General features: G+C 33.5%; 1 protein-coding gene across 6 annotated transcripts in view; it reads right to left on the minus strand.

The window, feature by feature from the left end:
* Positions 1-16,677, minus strand: part of LOC115223791 (ankyrin repeat and IBR domain-containing protein 1) — a 312,949-nt gene that overhangs the window by 90,272 nt on the left and 206,000 nt on the right. For all 6 annotated transcript variants that reach the window (XM_036515478.1, XM_036515472.1, XM_029794458.2 and 3 more), the window contains 2 exons: positions 12,761-12,886; positions 8,157-8,213 (listed from right to left, as the gene is read on the minus strand). In XM_036515478.1, the coding sequence (XP_036371371.1) occupies positions 8,157-8,213; positions 12,761-12,886 (183 nt within the window). The remainder of the gene's footprint in view (positions 1-8,156; positions 8,214-12,760; positions 12,887-16,677) is intronic.

Below are 16,677 nucleotides of genomic sequence, written 5' to 3' on the forward strand. Positions count from 1 at the left end.
CCATTTAGCCACACTGCATCCTTTAGAATTAAAGTAACATAGAGAAAAACAGCAAAAGGTATAAATATAAAATAGATTATAATGAATTTCTTTCAGCATTTGAATGATATCAAATAGCTTGGCTCAAAATCTATCTGAAGTTGAATTCTAAGCACAAGGGACTAAGAAATCAATTAAAAATAAAATACTGTTCCATGCAGATTATACATATTCAGAGTTTATAATAATCCAATAACTCTGTTTATATTTATTTCTAGTGTAAACATTTATGCAGTGAAATAATTTTCTAATACATCACAACTACTTGGTTAGGTCTGATGAGTTCTTACAGATTAATAATAGTGATAAAAAATAGTAATATAAATGGTTCATAGAAGCAGAAACTCATCAGAGCAATTAACATGACAAGTCAGCATGATGTGAGTTGGTGTTTCTTCACCAAGCAATTGGGCTGCCTTGCTAGTTAGGATTAGTCAGGCTTGAGAAATACTGTATACTAGTCAATATTGTATATTAACTCTAATGACAAGAGTTTAAAACAATAAATGTAGCTGAACTATGTGGTTAAAATCTATTCATTGAACTTAATTGCATGGATAATGTTAGAATAACATCAAGACTTGTAATTTTTAAGGCAGAATGAATGTGCACATGTATATGTGTACACATGTGTGATAAAGGAAATTAGTAGATCTCCACACCATTATCATCATCACTGCTTTAATGTCCACTTTTCAATGTTTGCATGGATCAGATGGAATTTGTTGAGGCAGATGTTTTACATGTGTCTGTCCTTCTGGTTGTCAACACTCACTTGTTTTTAAGCAAGATAATATCTCCCAAAGACTGGACATGTTTTCATGAAAGATTCAAAAATGAAGGATACCACTTGTGTGATAATGACATTCATTATCAACTACCATGCAATGTCAAGACAGAAACAAACATACACAAACAATACACACACACACACACACACTCATGTACAATAGTCTTCTTTCAGTTTTCATCTAGAAAAATAATTGACACTTGCCCAAGGTGCCATGCAATGGGATTGAAATCTAAACCATGTGGTTGATAAGTAAACTTCTTAGCCACATAACTTTGCCTGTACTTAGATCTATAAAAGAGTAATGAGTTCACTTAAATAGATCTTTGTATCTCTGAAGAAAAGGCCTCTCTAAAACAAGAATTTCCTTTTCCTCTAATGAATGTACACTAACATTATCCTAACTTACTTTTATTACAGAGATTTTTATAAAAAGAATCTAACATTAAGTAATTTGAAATTTAAGACTGTGAAAAAATTTTAATTTTATTTTGATTACTTAATCTAATAATCAATCATGTGTCATTTGCTTTCCAGAGGAACTAAAATTTGAAAAAAGTAGAAAATCAATTAGCAGAAATTCTAGAATGATTTTTTTCAATGTTTATACAAAACAGATACATTTTAGCAATAAATTTTGTCTCTCTAATCTTTGGGTTTAAATTTTGAGATGCTACTGTATTTTTTAATAATAAACACAAAACTAATATTAAAAACCAATTCTGTAAATAAGATGTAAAATATATATGTAAATAAAATAAATATATATATAGTATGTAAATACATATAAATATATCTGTGCCTAACTATATCTATCTGTCTGTCTATATATATATACATATGCATTTACATATTATATGTACTATTTACATATATATATATATGTAAATAATACATATAATATATACATATATACGTCAGTTCTGTAAATGATATTTAAAATTAAAAAAAAAATTCTTTCATAGAGAAATTCATTAAAAACTACACTGTAATATTTCATTCACAGAACTTCGGTTTACTTAATAACGTGCAATCATACTTAACAAGTTGAGAAATCTATATAAGCTGTCAGAACACAAGAAAATGCAATCAGTCAAGGTAGCTGTGCATTCGAAAGGAGGATTTAATTAACTGTTGTCTGCTCTTCCACCAATCCTTCATCACTCCTACATACATGATATTCATTGGAAACTGTGGCAAATTAGTTTTATATTTCTTTATGAATCATCAGCAATACATAAACTACTTGGAGTGCATTATTCTACATTCCTTGCGTTCTTTGAAAGAGAACTAAAATTATCTGATAACCTGAGCAGTTTTCTCTAGTCAGCATTTTTATTAAGATACTAATCCAGTTTGTTTCTCTACAATGCAGTAATCCAGCACAACTATATTCATACATCTTGAAGACATAATGTGTTATATTTTTCTTTAGTTACATATATTGAACGAAAAGGAATTTATTATATAGCCACTGTCCAAACTAACGACTCAACATTAATCCATCACAAATGATCTGGATTTACAAAACTATATAAATGCTCTCTTTGATCTTGCCTATAATACCTTAATAATTAACTAAATTGCTAGAACACACACTGGGTAAGAAGATATGAAGTTAAGAATCAATTTACCTGCCACATTTTATCTAACACTACTAAAGAATAGTTCCTCATCAAAGGGAAAATTTATACGATAATGAATCAATTGAAAAGAATATACAACAATGAACTGTTGGCTCTAATAGTAGTACAAGGAATTCTGTAATTCTCACAAAAGGAAGGGATTAAGGTTATCTACATAGTTAAATGAACAACAAACAACCGACAAGTATTTTCTGATCATTATACATATTTTTCTTTGTATACTAGTTGCTAATTATTTTCCTGTATGATAACCTATCCCCCAAAGATTTTAATTGTTGTAAGAAATTGGAATAACTCTCACAAGGCTTCATAGAAAGTACATAAAACAAGAAACATTTTGGATTCGGCATCATCTCTTCTTTTTACATGTTCCAGCCATGACACTGCGGTCCTGCTAGGGCATTGCTTTGAAGTGTTTAGTTAAACAAACTGACCCCAGTACTTATTTCTTAAGTTAGGTATCTATTTTATCAATCTCTTTTGCTGAACTTCTAAATTATGGGGGATGTAATCAAACTAATACCGAAATAAACACAATTACAAAGACAAACACACAAGGCAGGTTTCTACATAGATTCCATCTACCAAATTTGTTAGAGTAGAAGACCCTTGCCCTGGTTGCAAAGTGAGCTCCTTAACCACAATACCATGCCTACACCTAAGGTAATAAGTTGATTTTCTTTCAATGCCCTTCTTTGAATACACTGATTTTTACCATATCCTTTATGATCTATATTATATTCTTAACATATCAGTTACTTTATCCATTTTTTCCCCCTTTAATTTTAATTTGTGCCTTGGAAATTCTTTCACATGGTCCTGTGATATACTAATCTTCAACTTTTCAAAATCCACTTTAGCCACATTATTCTTTATTTATTCACATTAACTTTTGATAAGAGAACCCAAGAATTATGTGAGCAATGTCCCAAAATTATTGGTTTCAAATTTCTGGCACAAGACCAGCAATGTCAGGGGAGGGGGTAAGTTGATTGGTACTTATTTTACGAACCCAAAAGGATGAAAGGCAAAGTTGAGCTTGGTGGCATTTGAATTCTAAACGTAATGCTAAGAAGCATTTTGCCTGGTATGCTAACACTTCTGCCAGCTTGTCACCTTAATGTCAAAAAAAAAAAAGAGAATGTATTTCCTATGCAGACTTCAAATTTTAAAATAGTACTTTTCTTTTAAAGCAATTTCAATAGTTAGAATTTGCAAAATATTATTTTTTCAAGATGTAAAGTAGTCTGATAAAGCTGATATTTCCAACTTTACTTATTTTTTGAAGTAATTTAAAAAAAAAGCAAATATACTGAATAATTTTTAGAGAAGCAGCTTTTACAACATAAACTATAAAATGTGTTAAGAGGTATTGTAGAGTTAAATCAATAACTAAGAAAGTATTATTTTCGATCAAGAAAATCAAAATATACCTTTAAAATTTATATAGGCTTCTAAATTACTAAGATTATATATATTTTTTTATTCTTGTTTCCTTCACTGGACTGCGCTCATGCTGGAGCACTTCCTCGACCTTATAGTATTCAAGTTACTCTGTTTAATGTGATACTTAGTTCTTGAAATTGTTTTGAATTACCATATTTGATGGCCTATAAGATGTACAAGTGCATAGGATGCATCCTAGCCAAGGCTATACTTTTGTAAAATAAATTACTGCTAAAATAATGTTTTAATTCCTCCACTTACTTGTATAACTTTATGTTATTACTGGTAATTATAAGCAATTTATTGCATCCACATTTGATATAAACATACCGTAGGCGATTGTTCACCAATAAATGGCAGCACATGTTTTGTAAACATACATAGTGTTTTGAGTGAGCTTTGAGCCTACATTGAGTGCCTTGGATGCAGAGGAATTTTTAAAGTCATTTTTGGGTAAAAAACATGTGTCTTAAAAGCCATCAAATATGATAATCATGAACTATCTCATAGCTTTGAGATTTCAAAGATGTGATAGTATATTTTTAGAATAATATTATAGGGCTGCTGCAAGAGGCCAGATCTAGCCAGTTTAAATGCTAAAGGGTTAAAGCGCTTAGTCAAGCCTATCAAATACAGTCCTTTTTCTCTCTTAAGTCTAGCACTCATTCTAAGGAACTCTTCTGCAAAACTACTAAGTTATGGGAACACAAAACAATACCAGTTGTCAAAGACATGCATGCAAATAAGTACCCTGTAAGAGAAGCTTGTTTCCTTGTACTGGATTATATATACATATATATATATATATATATATATATATATATACTTATACAGGTTTTGGCCATGGTGTGTATATATAAATATATATATATAAAACAGTTTAGCTACGAGTAAAATACACTTAAGGGATATTAAATATGTATTTATAATTGTTCAATTTACTGTTTTGTTTTTCCGTTTTTGATTTATATATATATATGCTTGCGTGTATATATACATTTATATATATATATATATATTTAATGTTTCTCCCAGCATTCACTATTTTCCTTTCATTCTGATCTAATAACCTCCATGTTTATTTTCATTCGGTTTCCTTGTATGTTTCCACTGTCATGTTTTTGATACCAACTTTGACCCTCCATAAATCCTAAATATTATTTTAGAATTTATGAGAGCAACTGTCTTTGAAGACTCATAATGTCACTGAATGCTCGAAATGAGGAGTAGATAGACAGCTAACAACTGATGAAGGGTCCTTTCTCTGTATTGTTCTGTTTTCCATTTTTTCCCCTTGTTTATGTATCTAACTCGTTTGTTTATGCAGTTCATGTTGTTTGCATGCATATACACACATATATATATATATATATATATATATATATATATATAGACTCAAGACTCACTGGTGTGAAGGTGGGAGAGATATGCAGTAATATATATCTGGAAGATCCTGGAAGGGATTGTGCCAAATTTTAGTATTGAAAGCTACACAAATGTCAAAGCAGGTCGCCACTGCACAGTGCCAAACATACCAGCAATGTCATCGCCCTTCAGAACTTGTTACTGCAACAGCCTGGGTTTCAGGGGCACAGAGCTTTTTAATATTCTCCCAAAGAGCCTGAGGGACCTACAAAAGGTGGATGTAGCTGTTTTCAAATCAAAACTGGATCTCTTCCAGTCGAGAGTCCCAGATGAACCTACCTTGTGACAGGAGGTGCAAATGAGGGTAGTGACATCAAACTCCCATATACACTAAATACCACATATCAGAGGAAGTTCTCAGTAACAGTGTAGCAAAACGGTGGTGCCCCAGCATGGCCACAGCTTTCAAAGGAAACTGATAAAAAGTATATATATGTGTGTGTGTGTATATATATACATGTGATATATATATGTGTATATTTATACATATACACATGTGTATATATATATATATGTGTGTGTGTGTATGTATGTATATATATATATACATACGCGTATGTGTGTGTGTATATATAAATACACATACATGATCGGGTGGTGCGTTTTATGTGCTACCGGCACAGGAGTCAGTCAAGGCGATATATATATATGTACGTATGTATATATATGTATGTATACATATACATGTATGTATACATATATAAGTATGGATGTATATATATATATATATATATATATACATGTACATATATAAGTATGGATGTATATATATATGTATGCATGTATGTATATATATATATATATATATATATAAATCAATCATCGTTTAATGTCTACCTTCCATCCTGGCATGGGTCGGATGGTTTGCCAGGAACTGGCCAGGCAGGAGCCAGCACCATACTTCTGTAACATTAACCATTCAGCAGAGTGGACTTAGTGCTTTTTATGTGGCACAAGTGAGGTCAGTTTTGGTAAGTTTTTTTACAGCTGGATGCCCCTCTGAATACCAACCACTTTATAGTGTGGACTAAAGATGGTCTTCACCTATGTGAGGTGTTGCTATCTGTGTGGTGGGATATGAAAGGTTTAGTCCACTTTGAACTTTTAAATCCAACACAAACAATAATAAAGGAGATCCACTGTGTTGCAGCTAGAAGAGAAACGACCATCTTTGGTTTCAAGACAAAAAGTGTTCTTCTATCAGGATAATGCTCAGCCACATACAGCAAGGATAACATTCCAAAGGCTGGAGCAGTTTGATAGGGAAATGATGCCCCACCTACCATATTCGCCGGACATTGCCCCATCTGACTATCATTTATTCAAAGTCTTCAAAATCATTTGGATGGAAAAAACATGAATTCTGTAGACAAGGTCAGAACAATACTGGAGGAGTATTTTTCATCATGGACATGTGAATTTTGGAAGAGAGGCCTTGCAAATCTACCAGATATATGGAAGAGCGTTGTAGGAAATGCAGGAGAGTATATTTAAGATTAAGAAAGAACTTTGCTTATCTTAATTTTGAAAAATAAAAGAAGTATAAAAAAAAAACTGCATTATTTATGGTATGACTCAATATGTAGGTATGCATGTATATATGTATGTGTGTGTGTGCATGTGTATGTGTTTGTATGTGCATCGTTGTGCATGTGTGTGTATTTCTGTGTCTGTTTGTCCCCCATCACAAGTTGAAAACTGGTGTTGTGTTTACATCCTTGTAACTTAGCAGTTCAGCAAAAGAGACTGACAAAATAAGTACATGGTTTTAAAAAAGAAAAGATAAGCATTGGGGTTGATTCGTTTGACTAAACTTCTCCAAGGTGATGCCCCGGCATGGCTGCAGTCTAATGACTGAAACAAGTAAAAGATAAAAGATATTTATTTACACTGAAAAGTCTAATAAGCAATTCATGCCTATCACATTTGCTTTGCTCAAACACTAAAGTTTTTTGTATAAAACAAATTTAATTTAATTGGCTGAATTTGAGCTTGTCAACTTTTCAAGATTAATTTGGGCATATTCTTTGAAAAATAATTTGCAAAATATAAGGTTTTTTTCAAAGCAGGACAAAAGTTATTATTTTCTCTGATGAAAATTATCACAGCTCATAAATGAGTTACTAATTATCAGAGAATAAGACACTAATGAGAAACAGTAATATTTCTAGTGAAGTAGAAATATAGTCCACTTTATTTACACTGACTAAATCAATTTTTTGTAGTATTTAGTTTGCAAGATTATTGATGTGAACTCCCGTGTTGAAACAGATTTTGCTGTGTCTCAAGAGAGTCATCGTGACAATAATAAAGACATGCCCTCGTTCTATTTCACTTATTTTATTATTGGTCAACTTGTAAGGTGGCGAGCTGGCAGAATTAGTAGCCTACTGGACAAAATGTTTTGCAGCATTTTGTCCATCTTTGTTTTGAGTTCAAATTCTACTGAGAGTGACTTTGCTTGTCATCCATTTGGGGTTGATAAAATAGGTACCTGTTGAGCACTGGGGTCGATGTAATCAATTATCCCCCTCCCACCAAAATTTCAAGCCTTGTGTCTATAGGAGAAAGATTTATTGTTAGTATTTAACCAATTAACTAATCATTTGTTTGATTAACTGTTCAATCAATCGATCAATCAGCTAGGACTGAGAGACCGGAAGAGAAAAAAAAGTTAAGTGATTGATGAGGTCATGGAAGATGATGAAAAGACTGACAAATCTAATGGATTGATTGAGAGGTTGACTACCAGTCATTTTATTTCACTAAAACCAAGAGGTCGTCAGAGACTAAAAATGCTAACCACTTACCTCTGTATCACTAACAGGAATAACCACCTCTTCATGATCCTCTTGGGAACCTTCATTCTACAAACAATAAAAAGAATGAAGAAGCATTGTTATTTGTTCAAATATTAGTATGAACGAAACTTAGCAGTAAAACCAAAATGGAAAACATTCAAATTTTAAAACAATTTAAAGATATAGTTTGGTTACAAATATCAATTTTAAAGTGATGAAAATTGAAATCGGAAATATTTCCTTTTGAAAGTTTGTAACAAAAAATAAAAAACAAATAAAATGAAAAGTAAAAACACTTTTATGGTAAAGTTTTATTTAAATCCAGGAATTCTAGACATATTCCAGGCCATTGCTATATACCATTACACAATTTAAAAAAAAATATTATTATATAGGTGGAGATGTAGTTGTGTGGTAGAAAGCTTGCTTTAGAAACCACATAGTTCCATGTTCAGTCCCACTGTGGGACACTTTGGGCAAGTGTCTTCTACTATAGCCTTGTGAGTGGATTTAGTAGATGGAAACTGAAAGAAGCCCAACATATATAAGTGTGTGTGTGTGTGTGTTTGTGCCTGTGTTTGCTCCCCCATCACCACTTGACAACCAGTGTTGGTATGCTTACATCCCTGTAACTTAACAGTTCAGCAAAAGAGACCAATAGAATAAGTACCAGGCTTAAGAAGTAAGTCCTGGAGTTAATTTGTTCAACTAAAACCCTTCAAGGTGGTGCTCTAACATGAATGTAGTCCAATGACTGAAACAAGTAAAATAATAAAAGAGTATTAAGAACAATGAAAGTTCTATGTGGACACTTGGCTTGCTAGAAACACCAGTCCAAATTTCCCCGTTTTGTCTATCCTCCATTCACCATCTTACATACATTGGATAATGATAAAGACACACTATGCTGGAAGAAGGACAGAATGAACTCTGCTGAAATGTTTCATCAGAGCTGTCTAAGACAACAACATTATTTAGAATCACAGATTTCATAATATCATAAAAGTAACAACATCATAAACATTCAGACAGTAACAATTTCACAATTTATTCAAAACCTAATTACAACTGGTTTGTAACTCAACAAATCAGAAACAAAGTAATGCTTCACTTTACACTTTCTGTTGAACTGCCAAATCTTTTGAAATTTTACCTCGAGCCAAAGTCTGATGGTAAATTCCCCTCCTCCTCCTCCTACTACTACTATAACGACGTCATCGCCATTATCACAACCACAGTTGTTTTAACACCCACTTTTCCATGTTTGCACACGCCGGAATGATGTTTATTGAAGCAGGTTTTCTATGGCTAGATGCCGTTCCTGTTGCCCAATTTACATGTTTCCAAGCAACGCAATAGTTCCACATAGCTGGACATATTTTCATGGCAGATTGGAAACAAATGGCACTGCTTCTATGATGGTGACACTCATTTACTTCTATTGTCAACATGCACAAACAAAGATACTAACACACATACAGTACATATCCCACAATGGCCTTCTTTCAGTTTCTGTAAATCAATTTCATTTACAATGAATTGGCTGGACCAGAGCAATAGCAGAAGCCTTTGGCCCAAGGTGCAGTACTGCATAATTGCCCTTTAGTCTGAGCTCAGCCATGATTAACCATTTAGTATTTAGATTACTCTGTCAAACATGATACTTATTCACATCGTTTTGAACTAATCATGCATTATCTTGTAATTATGAAATTTTCCAGTTCTATATTTAAGAGATGAGGAATTATGTACATTATTTACATTTGATGGATATTTGTCCTCATCTTGTTTGTTGTTAACATAACGTTTCGGCTGATATACCCTCCAGCTTTCATCAGGTGTCTCGGGGAAATTTTGAACCTGGGTTCTCATTCCTAGGTATTTTTCGATGCTATTATTGTTATTCAGGTTACTGTTTGGAATTGGCCTTGGAATTTTGGGGTTAAGAGTGTGGGCTACTAACCCTAAGATTCTGAGTTCGATTCCAAGCAGTGACCTGAACAACAATAATAATAACACCGAAAAATACCTTAGGAATGAGAACCCAGGTTCAAAATTTCCCCAAGACAACTGATGAAGGCTGGAGGGTATATGAGCCAAAACGTTGTGTTAACAACAAACAAGATGAGGACAAATATCCGTCAAATGTAAATAATGTTATGAAATTTTGATGATGTTTATTTTGGGAATGATATTGTAGGATCGGTATGAGAGGCTGGATCTGCCCAGTGTAACTGCCAGAGAGTTAAGCAATATATGATGGACTCACTCTTCTCTATCAGTTTCAACTTATGAGCACATCCATTTGTTGACTCAACGGAACAACTTATTCATTAAATTAGTGTATCAAGTGGCTGAGTATTCCAAAAGTGTGTGTACACTTAATATGATTCTAAGTAGAACGAATATGATATTGTTGTAACAAAGCCAGACTTTTGAATAACAGATACCACACATCTGACAGGTTTCCACATAGTTATTTTTATCTTTTACTGGTTTCAGTCATTGGATTGCAGCTATGCTGGGGCACTACCTTAAAGGGTTTAGTCAAACAAATAGACCCCAGGATTTTTTTTTTTTTTTAAGACTTGTACTTATTCTGTTGGCCATTTGTTTTTGCTGACTGGGGTTGTCAATTATAAATACATATATACAATGGGATTCTTTTAGTTTCGGTACCCTAAATACACTAACTAGGCTTTGGTTAGCCTGAGGCTATATGAGAAGATACTTTCCAAAAGTGCCATGCAGTGGAGCTGAACCTGGAACTATGTGGTTGAGAAGCAAACTTCTTATAATGCAGCTATGCATCAATTTCATCCACATGGTTTGAGTGAACCCAAAGCTCTGGTAAAGATACTTGCTCAAGATATTATATAGTAGGACCAAACCCAAGACCTTATGGTTGTGAAGTGCATTTCATAGCCACTTGGCCACACCCATATTCTGCCAGCATGTCTTTCTTTTTTAAGATGTTACAGATTATGTGGAATTTTGTAAATAAAAATGTATAAAACAGTTAAATAATCCCCTGTCATCACATTGCTTTGTAGTATCCCACATTCTCCACCACAAGAAAATATGTTTCCAGGCTTTAGAAGTGGTAATAGCCATTGCAGGAATTTTGATTACAATAATATATATTTGCCTATGTGAATTAGGAATTGGTGGCGAGTGAAATTTTATAAACAGAATTTTGAGCCTTCACTGTATAGAAAATAGTTTAATATCAGGGCATATAAGAGAAAGTGTGTGTTCAATTCCCACACATACTAATGCCCATTTTTTTCCATTATAAGGGCTTTTATGCCCTAATATTAGACTATTTTCTAAAGTCACTATACAGTGAAGGCTCATAATTTGATTCCAAAATATTTATTTATTATTTATCTATATACATACACATTTGATATTACTGCTTGGAAAATTCTCTTCTCATAACATGCTTTATGATAAGCAAAATAGTTTAATAATATACTTATAAGCTAGAATTCAAAGTTTATTCATTGATTCATGTTATTGCCAGGCTTTTGTTATTTCTGATATGAATGGTTGTGCAGCTTCCCTTTGAAGTTCACTTGTTTACACATAAAGCATATGAGATATTTTAAAATAATTTCTAATAAAATTCTATCTGCAATAAAACACATACACACATGCACGTTTACATGAAATATTAAATAGTAAATATTTCTTCGTAGCTGATCATTTAATAATCTTTTTTTTTCTTTATAAAATATAAAGACAAACAATTTCAATACAGACAGAAACAGAATAATTTTACAATAAAGATTTGCAATTTTCAATTGTCTATTCTTCAGATATAAAACATGGTCCAGTGAATTCTACTAATATAATAGTTATAGAAAAGTTAGAGAAATTCTAGTGTAGTAAATATTATTGGATGACATTTGATATTTTGTTTGTAGGAATCCTATGTAAAAGGATAACTTTTAGAAAACTTTTATATTTACATTATTTTTCAGTCTTCCTATTTCTATCAGTAAAGGTTGAAATTATAACCCTGGATATTTGCTTTAATAACCCTTTCAATCTAAATTTAAATGACCCTTGTCACTATTTTGTAGATTTCCCACTTCTATAAAACAGCCTTCATTTGACTAGGAAAATAATGTGATTTTCAAGTATGTGATGTGACAACACAATAACTAAATTTTAAGCAATGCTGAAATCTAAGTGAACATCTAATTTCATTTTATCTATGAAGCTGTTTCTCAGATGTATCGATATTTTTTAATATGAGTTGTTTGTTGAAATTGTTGTTTGCATTTTGAACAGCAAGGTCTAAAATGATGATCTGCATACTGATTCTTAATACATTCCCGCAGATTTAAATGTAAATATGCCAATCATTGTTGTACATGTCACAGGAGAAAAAATTCTCCCTTTTACATGTTCATAACACACTGGGTGCATTGGTACAAGGGATTCTGGGACATCAGTGTGTCACCATATTTTTCATCAGCTAGAAATACCCAGTCCTTTGAGCCTAAACAGGCACCAATGTGGTTTATAATTTCTGCAAACAAGCTGTTTTCTGATCAGTGTGAATATCTGCTTATAGAAATACTTGATCAAAACTGAGTACTTACAGAGAACACCATTTTTGATTCCAAAAACAAAGCAATGTCTCCATGTCCATTTTTTTCCGCAATATCACAAGGTGTCAGTTGATCTACATTTTCTATAAATAACGGAGATCCATTTTGTACAAGTAACTGAAAAAAAACAAAAATTTCATATGCAATCAATTAAAATAAAAGGAAGTTAAAATAAGGAAAATAGTAAAAAAATTAAAACAACATTGACACAATTATCCTTGTTAATTTTGAAGTATGATCATTACATCAACCAGATTATCAGATGTAGCTATACACTGCTAGTCACAATGCACTTCACCACATCGTTTTGGCCTTCAAATGATTTCTCCCCACTGGCTAGGTGGGCAAGCTGACATTCCCACTGAACAGGATACTGATTCATCACAGGGTTACCCATTTATATTGTAAAATGAAGTGTTTTGCTGAAGAACACAAAGCACCACCAGTCTGTGAATTGAAACAATGATCTTGTGATTGAGTGTGCAATACCCTAGCTTCAAGCCATGCACCATCATTTAAAGTATAATAGTAATCAAGAAAAAAAAAGAAGAAATATTGGGGTTGATATTTTAAGGTTAAAGTAATTTATTTTCTATTTCAAGGTTTAGTTAGAAAAGTTTGGGCAATGCCCATAATCACTTTGAAACCCTCTGAAACGCAAGAAATGCAAGAAACTATCCTAACATGCAAGCAATACATCATGCCTTCCACTCAGACACCAATCTTTTACTCATTAACTATTCAGACTATCACTATTGTCCAGTTTATATTCTCCATTCCAACTTCACTCGGAAAATTACATCTTCCTCTGCATGTAATCCACTTAACTGTCACACCTGGATATTATTGGAAATGAATTACTTACAGTTGCTACCACTTCAAAATCCCCTTTTTTATTTTTCTACCTCTCTCTGAATTAATTCTCTGGTCGGCAGCAACTTTTTAACTATCACTCTCATCCTGCATTGAGGACACCTGTCTCACATTCCTCTTCTTTAAAATTTGTTCTAGCTCCCTTCAATGCTGATGTCTACAAAAAGAACTACTACTACTATTACTACTACTCTTTGCTACTGCACTCCTACCACACTGATGCTGGCATTGCAGAAGCTGAATTATATGAAATTTTCAACAGATCACTGCTTGCTCTTATCTATCATTGACACAAAGACATCCAGACAAACCTCATTTCTTTCTTAACTTCAACCCTGTCTTACCTTTTTCCGAACACCTATCACTTCCCCTACCAAGTTATCTGGCTCCTACCTAATCAATGCTTCCCACCATCCATTAGCACATAGTGATGAATCCCCTATCTTTAAAACTTGTGACTCTTCCATTATTACTCTGATGATCTTTGACAACAAATATACTTCATTACAGATACATTGACATCAGCTAATCTGGTGACCAAGACTACACTCTTAGTCATATCCCTTTACTTGCCTCAGACACTCAGAACTCACAACACCATATTTTGTAACTGGCTGACTTGCAGCTGTGCACAAGCAATTCAAGTAAAGAATGACAGATGCAACATCTGGAGAAACACCTCTACCAACTGGGTGGCTTTTATTCATCCACCATTGCAATTCCTCCAAGACTATTACATTTCCATAATATATATATATATATATAATATATATATATATATATTTGCTCTGAGCTTAGACTTGGGGGGGGGGACCAGATTGAACAGTCTCAAGTGTAATGGCCTGAAACTGTAAGGACATCTGGTGACTTGACTGAGGAAAGAAAGCCACAAATGACCTGTCCTTTTTTCCTGTCCATCTAATTGCTGTTTTTCTTGTCTGCCTTTGTATCATCTATCTGTCTGGATGCTTTATTGTCCTCTATTGCGTTTTTGTTCCATTTTATACACTCACGCACACATATATATGTGTGCGTGTGCGTGTATGTGTATTCTTTATTCTTTTGTTTCAGTCATTGGAATGCAGCCATGCTGGAGCATTGCCTTTAGTCGAAGAAATCAACCACAGGACTTATTCTTTGTAAGCCTAGTACTTATTCTATCGGCCTCTTTTGCAAAACCACTACGTTACGGGGATGTAAACACAACAGCATCGGTTGTCAAGTGATGGTGAGGGGACAAAGACAGATACACAAACACACACACATATACATCTATACATACATATAGGAGTGGCTGTGTGGTAAATAGCTTGCTTACCAACCACATGGTTCCGGGTTCAGTCCCACTGCGTGGCACCTTGGGCAAGTGTCTTCTACTATAGCCTTGGGCCGACAAAAGCCTTGTGAGTGGATTTGGTAGATGGAAACTGAAAGAAGCCCATTGTATATATGTATATATATATATATGTATGTCTGTGTTTGTCCCCCCAACATCGCTTGACAACCGATGGTGGTGTGTTTATGTCCCCATAACTTAGCGGTTCGGCAAAAGAGACCAATAGAATAAGTACTAGGCTTACAAAGAATAAGTCCTGGGGTCAATTTGCGGTGCTCTAGCATGGCCGCAGTCAAATGACTGAAACAAGTAAAAGAGCAAAGAGTATACATATATATATATATATATATGTATGTATGTATGTATATGTGTATATATATATATATATATATAAATCAATAAATGGTGGGGTTGTGTTGACCACACGTGGAGAAATGATAGGCAAATGATAGGCAAGGAAAAATAATAATTTTTCCTTGCCTATATATATATATATATATATATATATATATATATATATATGTATGTATATGTGTATGTATATATATAAGTGTGTGTATTTATTATTAGTTTTGCAAGATTCCTGAAACAAATATTGTTATATTTGAGGATGGTCATATTTTTGACAGTTAATCACACATATTATATATTGAGTTTTCACCTCAGCTTCATTATTATTATTACTTTAGCATCCTTTGTCACTAAAATCATCATTGTTTAATGCCCGCTTTCCATGCTGGAATGGGTTGGATGGTTTGAGATAGAGCTGGCTAGCATAGCTGGCCAGATTTTGGTTGTCTGTTGTGGCATGGTTTCTATGGCTGGATACCCATCCTAACACCAAAAAGAATTGTAATAAAGCTGAAGTGAAAACCAAGTATATAGTGTGTATGGTTAATTAGCAAAAATATGACCATCACCAAATATAACAATTTATATATACAGGATGTGATGGGTAAATAGTTGCCATTTTATATTTTTAATTTCGCACATGCACATTGTTTGTTCTTGATTTTGTTGACTACACAGTATAGTAAGGTCAGTTGGGCACCGTCTGTGAGAAAAACAGCACCATCACATATTTCACTCAACCAGAAATTTGGAAATGACATGCTGTACTGCTTGGCATTCATGCTGGAAGCTCCAATATGAACATTTCAGAGTGTTTGGGTGTCAATCTGAGGACTAGCTATGTTCCCAAAATGTGTAGCAAGAGTGATAAAAATAAAAAATCCAGTCAACATCATGGTGTTTGGAGTGATCACTAGTGATGGCAATGTTATACCTCCATTCATCTTCCTCAGACTCAACATGGAGCTCTACATCAAGTGCCTGGAGGAGGCAGTGCTGCCCTGGGTCAAGAGAGTGGCTGCTGGAAGACCCTATGTCTAGCAACAACACTCTGCATCATGCCATACAAGCAGGAGAGCTCAGTCATGGCCGTTGGACAATTTCTGGGGTGCAGTTGAGCAAGAGACCAACAAACTTCCTTGTAACACCAAAGATGAACTAAACACAAGGATTGCAGCATTGCCCAACTTAAACAAGGAGACCGTTCAGAAAATTTGCAGGAGATTTTGAAGTCATCTGGAGGCCATGATTGAAGCCAATGACAATTTTATTGAATATATTTACTGTTTAGTATTATAAGATATTTTATGTAATTTTGGTAAATACCTATGTTAAAATGAGATGTCAC

The sequence above is a fragment of the Octopus sinensis genome, linkage group LG2 (genome assembly GCF_006345805.1).
Source record: "Octopus sinensis linkage group LG2, ASM634580v1, whole genome shotgun sequence".
Taxonomy (NCBI): Eukaryota; Metazoa; Mollusca; class Cephalopoda; order Octopoda; family Octopodidae; genus Octopus; species Octopus sinensis.